The sequence below is a fragment of the Lates calcarifer genome, unplaced genomic scaffold (assembly GCF_001640805.2).
Source record: "Lates calcarifer isolate ASB-BC8 unplaced genomic scaffold, TLL_Latcal_v3 _unitig_2135_quiver_1070, whole genome shotgun sequence".
In the NCBI taxonomy this organism is placed as follows: Eukaryota; Metazoa; Chordata; class Actinopteri; family Centropomidae; genus Lates; species Lates calcarifer.
Window position 1 is genome coordinate 3,609 of NW_026116008.1, and position 9,997 is coordinate 13,605.

The following is a 9,997-nucleotide window of genomic DNA, read 5'->3' on the forward strand; positions in this document are numbered from 1 at the left end:
CCAATCATTGATCCTTTTTGTTTCTCCATTATTTTTATTCTAATTATTTAATTTAATGTTGAAGCTCCTGAGTTTATTCAGCATCAGATCTTCTTCATTCATCATGCCTCAGCTCCACTGTCCGACAACAGCCTTAAGAGAAAGAGAAATCTGACTTAACCACGGGCCACAAGTCTCTGGCACGACCTGATGTAAACTATTAAAGAAAGTATAGCCTATCCAGACAGTTGTTAGTCTTGTCCTCTATCAAATGTTCAAATGCATGACTGAAAAACTGTTATGATGGTGAGTCATGATCACATAGTGGTATTTCTCTTATGGGCAGTAGAAAAAGATTTAAGGTTTCCCAGCAGAACACTTGACTGTGACCAGATGATCAATGTTATTAAAAAAAAAACAATGAAGTACAAGGTTCAAGGTTAAGTTATTTATCATTCTGCAACAGGGAGTTGTATAACAAAATGCTTGTCCATAAAGAAAGCTATGACAGTTGTAAAGTCCAGCACACTGTAAAAGGCAACAACGGGACATCTGCACGTACCACCTAGAAAAAGAGAGGGAGCGAGAGAGATGTAGTACACAGGGAACATTTAACCATCAGTTACTCAGAGGAAACAACAACATAGATATTGTTTTAAAAAAAACACACACAAATGTTAAAATTTTGTAATAACATGGAAGGAATAAGGGATTGAGCAAAGATTCAGAGTAAATTATATTCAGACATAAGTATATAGAGTTGTTGATCTTACAGTATCATTTAGATCTACTCCAATAAAACATCAGGAACTACAACCCCTAACAGTTGAGTCAACATCTAACTGGCACAACTTTAATAAATAAAATGACTGCTTAGAGCTGTCATGTTGTGTTCTGTTGTTCAGGTGGTAGAAATATTTTACAATACATATTTATTTTTCCTCTTTTAGTTTATTTTCTGTGAAATGTTTCCATCTTGTAAAACATCTTGTAAAGGGTATGACCTCGATGAGTTTTTCTTCTTTTTGTAAAAATGCAGTGTGAAAAAGTATTTTTACAGAAAAAAATTACATTTACATCATAGAAGGCACTGAATAATCTGGATTAAGTCTGATGATTTTTTTTTCTAAATTGTTAGATTACATTGTAATGTCCATTTGTGTTTAAAAGCAAGATTAGAAAAATACTCACCCTGCCCAATGAATCAAACTGTGTTAAAAAAAAACAAAAAAAAACACCATCACATGATTTTCTTTTCATGATGATCTTTTTACAAACAAACCTGTGTCTACGTTCAGGTTCCTTTTGTTTACATGGGACTGAGCCATTAAAGGTTTTATCAAATTAACAGAATTTTTCAGACACATTAAACTACCATAGATGATAAACATGAAAGTTATATCTAAATTAGGTCAAATAAAGTTAAATTAGGTCTTATTACAACAGTTATGAGTATGAATCTGTGGTGTCCATTATTTATTCTCAAAGAACTTGAGAACAAAGTCTCTTAAACTCTGTCTTCAAACACAAAGTGCTGCAGGTTTGACTCAACAATAAAAAGTGTGACCTTTTGTTTCAAAACAAAATGAAGTCGATTTGTTTGTAGAAACACTTCAAACTGTAATGCATGAATCCAAAATGTTGATAAATCAAATCTTTGTGCCTCATGCTTCCTTATAGTTGCTAAAGAAACTTCACAAACATTTAACTTCTTTAATTTCATTCTTGTTCCAGTTTGATCAAGTCTTTATATTAAATATCCCCAGTACAAAGATTTCAATCTGCAGAAGGGTTAATGTAGATTGGAATTAAATGTCTCTATATTGTTTGCTTTGCTGTCTCTCCTGCTGTCAGGGAGGAATGAGGTGAATGTGTTCACTCAGTCTGACACCAGTATTAATGTGACACAGACTGAGGAGGTGGAGGTGGAGGTGTCCTCACTGAGCTCCGCCTCCTGCAGAGATAATAAAAACACTGCAGCTGCTGCGTCTCAGCACTTTGATTCTTTTCCTCACCTCGACTAGTTTCACCTGTTTCTATGATGGGTGACTCATTCATCATAGCGATAGACTTTGGCACCACATACAGTGGATATTCCTTCAGTTTGACACCAAGAGGGAAAGATATTGATCCATATTTAAAGTGCTGGGGTAAAGAGTTTGGAAAAGAGACACCAAAGACTCCAACCTGCATCCTTTTTGATGAGCATGGAGAATTTATGAAGTTTGGTTATGAGGCTCAAATGGCTTATGTTAGAATGTGTGCTAAGGAAGCAAGGAAACACTTCTTCTTTGAAAACTTCAAGATGTCTCTCTATAACAGAGTGAGTAAAAATGATCTGATCATATCAATATTCATGTATAGATCATTACAAATGGTCTGGTTCAAAGTATAAGACAATTAAGTATCTTAATAACATAACTGTGATTGCATCTTGATAAATTAGCTGCAGACCAAAGTAACTTCAAATGATCTAACTTTTCACCACACAGACACAGAGAGAACTGGAAAATAAACTGAACTAGATAATTTCAGGAGAAATGTTGAATGTTCCTGCTGCTTGGTGTGTATCCAGGAAAATCAGCTGTCAACTGTACAAATGGCCTCAATGAGACTAATCATTAGCCAATCAGAGGGAGGTTAATCCGCTTCTGCCCAGAAACTGCTGAGTCATCACCAACTGCTGAGTAACTGGTTGCTATGATGACTGGGGCCCCCAAAGGTGATGGGCCCCAAAGCAGCTGCTGTCTGCCCCAGGTGGACAGCAGCTCATAAGCCAAAACTTGCCAAGAAAAATACCCTCATAGCTTGAAGTCCTATCAACAAAATTTCTTGACTGTGAGCTCCACAAAGCTTCAGCAATGACACTGATGTATTATATGTGTACATACTGTTTACAGTTTAGGCTCCATCACAGTTTTAAAACATCCGCAATCTCTCTTTTTTAACAAGAACTTTAGAGCTCAGTTTAACATGGCAGTCAGTGGGACTGTCCGGGGCTCGACATTATAAATGGTCCCCTGGCCGGGATGCATTCCGGATGCAGGTTCCACTGGCTCACTCCGGCCAGTTAAAATACTGACGTTAAAACAAACTAGAACAGAATTTCATATTATTTTCTCTTATTTACTGCTGCAACATCAACATTTTATAAGTGGCCACTGGATTATAACTGAAAGGCAGCCACGATCTGTCGGGAATGCTGCAGATTTATGCCGTCATAGTTTCTTAGAATATATGAACCACATGTTTTGATGTATGTTTTGCTGGGAGGTTCTCAAAGCTGCAGGAGCAGTAGCATGCCAACGCTTATACGTAAGAAGAATAAATGCGTCAGATTATAACATGTTCCTTCTGTGCTTTTCACATCAGGCACATGACAACTCAGAACTGTCTCCATGTTGCTTAACTGTTGTTTTAGTTTTATTCAACCATGTATGTTTTGTATAACAAGTTTTAAGCTCCACACATGTATTCACTAATATTTTCTCTATCACCAACAGAAACTCAACCGGAATATGACAATTGAAGCTGCAAATGGAAAGTCAATGAACACCTTGAAGGTTTTCACTGAAGCTTTGCGTTACCTCACAAATGACGCACTGGAAACCATCACAGCAAACACAGAAGGGAGGAAGTTTTCAGCTTCTGACTTCACCTGGGTGCTGACTGTACCTGCGATCTGGGATCCTTCAGCTAAACAGTTCATGAAAGAAGCTGCAACTCAGGTAACCACACTGAAAATATTAGAATCTGCAGTCGAGATTTTATTTCTCATTAAAAAGGACTGATCATTTTTTCTTTTTATTTCCAGGCTGGTATTGTGACCGACAAAACAGAAAAGAAGTTGGTCATTGCACTGGAACCGGAAGCAGCTTCAGTCTGGTGTAAGAGCCTACCAGCTCAAGGTTTCATAACAGAAAATCATGGAGGAGACAAACTAGACCGATCTCCAGGAACACAATACATTGTTGTCGACTGTGGAGGTACTGTATGTGGTACTGTTCAAAGTCATTCATATGTAATCTTTTATTAGAGCCAACACTGAGAATTCTGGGCTGATGACATATGGATCAAACAACAAAACCATAACCTTTGCTAAGACAGAGACTACAAACTTATTATAAAAGTAGTAATAGTAATTTAGTTGGCAGCTTTTTTGTCTTTGTGGGCACCTACTGTATTTTGACATGATCATATCTATTTATAAAATATTTGGGCCAAGTCATGAACAAAGCCAAAAAACATAGCAGTTGCCACCTCATGTGTTTACAATAATCAGAACCAAAGTGCTCAAGTAATGTCTCTGTTGCCCTAAGAATACTGTCCATCTGTATGCATCCTGTGTGTAGCCTGCTGTTATACACAGTTACACATCAGTTTTAGGAACTGATGTTAGAAAGTAAATGAATAAAAAGTCGAAATCATGTAATCATGCAAGTACGGAAAAATAGAGCTACTCAGTAAGTATAGTAATAAGTTATCATTGGTAACAGAGTCTATACCTGTAAGACAGCATTAGTCAGATTTAATCAGGTCCTTTGTGTTGCAGGTGGAACTATTGACATAACTGTCCATGAAGTCCTGGATGGAGGAGCCCTGAAGGAGCTGCACAAGGCCTCTGGAAATGATCTGGGTGGACAAACTGTGGACAAGAAATTCAAAGAGTTCCTCAGAGAAATCTTCTGTCATGGTGTCTGGGATGAGTATGAAAGAAAGTATCCCAGTGAGGTTCAGGGAATGATGCATGAGTTCACAGTTTTCAAAAGAAATTATGACGATGTTCAGATCACTTGCTCATATAACCTGGGATCATTGGCTCAGAGAAGACACAGAAACATGGAAAAGTTCTTTGAAACAGTGGAAGGTGCATCCTGGAGTCACGGGTCAGTCAAAATCTCAAAAGAGAAAATGAGGTCTTTCTTTGACGAGAGTCTAAATGGCATCACAGAGAGTCTCAGAGAAATCTTGAACAAAGACTTGAGTATTGAGTTCATCTTGTTAGTGGGAGGTTATGCTGAAAGTGAGATTCTGCGTCAACACATCATCAGTAATTTTGGTTACTTTAAAGTTCTGTGTCCTTTTAGGGCTCAAGAAGCAATTGTGAAAGGAGCTGTGAGGTTAGGCAGAAACCCAGAGGTGGTGGCATCCCGGAAAAGTGCTTTTACTTACGGGATTAAAACCACTGAGAGGTTTGATGAGTCCAAGCACAGGGCAGAAAAGAAATACACAAACAAAAATGGAGTGTGGTGTAAGGACATTTTTAAGAAACTAGTGGAGATTGACGAGGATGTTGGTTGGAATGAATCCAGAGAGTACATCTTTCCCCCAGCAGACAAAGATCAGAAATGTATGGGGTTTGGTTTTTTTCACACACAAAGAAAAAATCCCCTCTATGTGGATGAGTGGGGGGTGAAGAAAATTGGCTCTTTCCTCGTTGACATGCCTGACACAACACGTGGCATGGATCGTCAAGTCAAACTTGAAATTAAGTTTGGCTTCACAGAAATGACAGCGACTGCCACTGACATGGAAACAAGGTCAACAGTATCAATCAAGCTCGATTTCTTGGCTAAATCATAAGATGTTTAAGAAAACAAGAAAAAAAATGTTTGTAGATGTTTAAGAAAACATCAAAACTCCAGCTGTTACCTCAGCTCAGTCTCACATTGATGCATGTATTGTATTGTTTACCATCTTTTTGTGACACATCACAACTTTCAAATGAATGTATTTTAAACAGAAACGTATTTTCTGAATGGAGTTATGTTCATTCATCAACAGCAGAATCACAAGGGGGTGGTTGGGGTGTGTGGAAGATGAACAAAGCGATTGACTGTCAAACCCAGAGTCCCATCTGTGGTTCAGACTAAATCTCTGGTTTAGGTTCAGTGTAAATAAACAGGCTGTGTCTGAAGTCACCGGCAAGTAAAAACTTAAGGTCTGGGCTGGGGAATCAGAATATTGTCATTGTACAGCAAAAGTTTATTTGTTTATTATATAATTTAAATATACAGCTATACACTATAACATATCTACAACATAGACATAAGAAGTATGGCACAGAGAAGAATTTATTGCACATTTATTGGAGTATTTCACAGAGGTTGAGTGCAGATTATCAGGTTTTGGCAGCATTTAGTGTGATAATGGCCCTAGGGTAGAAGCCTGTTGGTTTTTGACCGGTGGTCCTGAAGCACTTTCCACAGGACAACAGAACAGAGGGTGTCCCAGGGGGGACGAGTCCCTGAGGATGTTTTGACATTAAAATTAATCTTGTTTGACATTTTTATCAGTTTCTCAATTTAATTCCCTGAAATCACATATGACAAGGGAAAAATAATAATAATAATAAATGGTCCTAATAATAGGCTGACTCACTGTTTTCAGTTGTTTATAATTCTCGTTTTGTTCAGCATGATGACGGCAAAATGAACAGGGCAAACCAACCAACTTAGGAAAAAAAAGCAATGATTTTACTTGATATCCAAGCCTTGTACTACAGTACATCAAACTGTTGTATGTTTCTTAGAGGAAGATGATAACAGTATACCATTGTCAGCTGATTCACAAAACCAGAGGGATCCTTGTCTAGTTTTGGAAACTGCACAACCACTGCACACAGTCCAAGTCCATGATATAAACACTTGTAGAGCTGGGTTTTTTTTCCCAATTTCTCCAAATGATCTAAATGACCAATAACTCTACTTTCAGTCCAGACTTCTTCACACACAGAAAAAGGAGAAGAAGAAAAGCCTTGCCTTCTTATATGTTGACCTTGTTCTCTGTAGTGTTAAGACGTCCGAGCTCACTCCTGGTCGTGATTGCCAAATTCAGAAAAAAAGGTTTGATCCAAATGTTGTTCATTCTGTGAGGACATGCACGAACTTAAGACCTCACCAGAACAAACACTGTATCTGAGGTTTACATTGTTCATTAATGACCATAGTTTGTGTTTAATCACCAGGTGAGTTGTGCAAAGTTGGCAAGCCACTTTGCAGAGACGCTTGTAGACAGTGGAGCCAGGAGGTCAAGGCAGTGTGCAGGTCTTGGTGAGCTCAGGTCAGTGCAAAGCACTCCTGGCTTCGGACATCTGATTCAAACAAAGACAAAGTTCATATAAAGCAAGCAATGAAGTGAATAAGATATCTGAGAGAATACAACTGAAGACATCATCATGGAGGGTTGGTACAGCCTGGCCTTCCTCTTCTTTCTATCGAAGACAACAACTCAGGGTCACGGCATCCCACATTGACTTTTCTGGAGCCACAGAAAACTGATGGACCTACTGCAACCTCCCTTACTGTATTCTGGCATCCTGCAACTATTCATCCAAAAAGTACAATGAGATGTCTTCTTTTTCTTGTAATTTATCAAATCTACTAACAATACCTTTAAGTTCTTTGAGTGGAATAACCCAAGACGGTCCAATTGTGGCCACAATTGATGGTATAAATTTGTGTTGACAAGACTGTCAGCTCAACAAGGGTGTGAGTACCTCATCTTTTTTTTCTGCATTAGAGATTTGATGTTGGGGCTTTCCTGACAATACTGGAGAAAACTCACTCATGTCCACTTCCTGGGTCATCCTGGGCCAAAACTGAGCCTCCTTGTCTGTCTGAGCCTGAGATTGGCCAGAAACAATGCCAAGGCCCATAAAGAGTGAAGCATCATCAAAGATAACTTCTCTTAAGACTCATCCATTGTTATCACCTGGAGAGTACTGTTACTTCAAACACTCCAGCTGCCAAATACTTAAGATTACAAGTTGGCTGGTTTTACATGTGAACTTTGATGTTAACTACATCCTGAATCTAAGTGCACCATCTACAGAGTAGTTAGTAAGACAATGAAAAGGCTCAGTCCATCCAAGTTTGCGGATAAAAACCTTGTACTCTACTCTATAGTATTTCATCTTTTGTTTGACTATTGAATTTGCACCTCAACACATCTGTCTGCAGGCCCAGAACTAGAGCTGGCAACCTGCTAAGATGAGTAAGCAGGACTTGATACATCTGAAGTATATGTTGGACAGATGGACAGTTGGATGGCATCTGAAACTCGCTCCCCTGTCACCTTTCCTACATCAGCAAACATGTATCTGTGTTACCCATCATCTATAACTTTCCAGAATTGATGATCTGACTGACACACTTCACACACAATGGGCCAGCATGGAGAATCATTCAGGACAAAGCCTCATCCAGTGTGCTGGTTTGTTACACAGGATTTGGCTGTCACCTGGTTATCTAGACAAAATTCATCCTCAGCTCCTGATTGTGTAGCTTCCCTGAAGTTCCTCTCTCTGCATTAACCCTTGTTTAGCTGCACACCAAACTATCCCACTGCATTTTCCCCAAGCTTCATTTTCTTTCATGTAACTAACATTCAGCTGCTGCTGTCGTCACATCTGCAAAGGGAGCTGCTTCCTAATCCAGCACTGTTTTTACACATTTGGTAAGATGTGGCTGTAGACTACTGACAAAGCAGACAACTTGAAATGTTTGACCCTGATTCATCCAACTGCTTAAGACTCACACCATCTACAAGCGTTAATGTTAACATTAACTGAGTCTTATATTGCCCTTAGACAGTTACCATGAGTATTGTTCTAATTACCTTGATCTGGGATAGCTACAGTTTACTCTACATCACCAAATATGTCCGTAACATATGGCAATATTCAATTGTTGAGTAACATAACAGCATATTATGGTCAGCTGATTCAAAAAACCAGAGGGATCCTCATCTGATTTTGGAAACTGTGCAACCACAGCACACAACTCCGTACAGTCCCATGTTTTTTTTTCAAATTCCTTCAATACCTCTAACTTTTCTATTGACTGTGCAGCTTTAAGACAGAACCAGCAACAAGGATTGATCTACTTAAAGCACAGACGTCTTCACACACAGAGAAGACGGGGAAGGAGAAAAGCCTTGTCTTCTTATATGATGCGAGTCAACTCTATTGACCTTGTCCTCTGTAGCATTAAGACGTCCGAGTTCATTCCTGGTTTTGAAAATTGAAACTTTGCTCCAGATGTTCCTGATCCCGTCAAGACATCTGCACACAGAAAATTAAGATCGGACTCTGGTATTGCCACTTTAGGGTCTCTCAGAACTAGTTCTGAAGATGTGCTGTCCATTCATTCATATCAGAAATCAAGTCTCCTGTAAATCTCACCCCCCATTAATGACGTCTCATCTAATACAAGTATTCTCCCTGCAGCTTCTGACTCAAATTTCAAGTAAAGTTTACAAGCTCTAATTCTATCTTTTGTATCTATTCAGCACAACGCCTGTTAAACTTAACTTCTCTTGAATTCAGCCCACAGTATAATGTTTCTACTTGAAGGATGTTGATAGCCGGTAACACACTAGGAAAAAAATTGTAAAATATGGTGACAACTTGACTCATCAGTTTGGTTTTCTTAGCAATCATTGCTGTTAACCTCATCACAAGTAGATCGAAAACTAAGTAAATATACCCAAATCTGGTGTCCAGTGACTTCTTCAGAATCTGTCAGAGGTAACCAAGTTGTCTCGTTCTGCCACGTTTACTCCTTCACAGAGAAGCCCAACGAACTACTGCCCTGTTACCTGTCGACCAAGCAATCAACTGCTCCATGTACTTATGAAACTGCCCAAAATACTCTGTGTCAGTTGCTGCTGCAGTGGATCTCGTCAGCAATCGATGCTACCGTAGCGTAGTAGTAGATGCTACCATAGGCTGGGTTAAAATTCCCCTGCTGGGAGGCCTCCTTTTGTTAAATCAAAAAATGTAAAAATGCCAATACAGATTTTAAATGCATTCATGATACATTATCCATGGGCTGAATAACCACTTGAGAAAAAAGGTAAGTCCAAATCAGTTAACCAATCAATCCCATTCATGAAATATGGTGATGTTAAAAGAAGGATAAATATTCAAAATATCACCAAAATGCTCCTTATATCAATTTGGAATCTCAGATCAAATATAACGCTAACAAGGAGAAAAGGTGGAATATTATTCAAC

General features: G+C 38.8%; 1 protein-coding gene across 1 annotated transcript; it reads left to right on the plus strand.

Annotated features, from left to right (window-relative positions):
- The first annotated feature begins 1,897 nt into the window (after positions 1-1,897).
- Positions 1,898-6,336, plus strand: LOC108892244 (heat shock 70 kDa protein 12A-like). Its single transcript, XM_018689687.2, has 4 exons — positions 1,898-2,302; positions 3,483-3,707; positions 3,794-3,965; positions 4,532-6,336. The coding sequence occupies exons 1-4, from the start codon at positions 2,018-2,020 to the stop codon at positions 5,560-5,562; spliced, it is 1,713 nt and encodes a 570-aa protein (XP_018545203.1). The 5' UTR covers positions 1,898-2,017; the 3' UTR covers positions 5,563-6,336.
- The last annotated feature ends 3,661 nt before the right edge of the window (positions 6,337-9,997 follow it).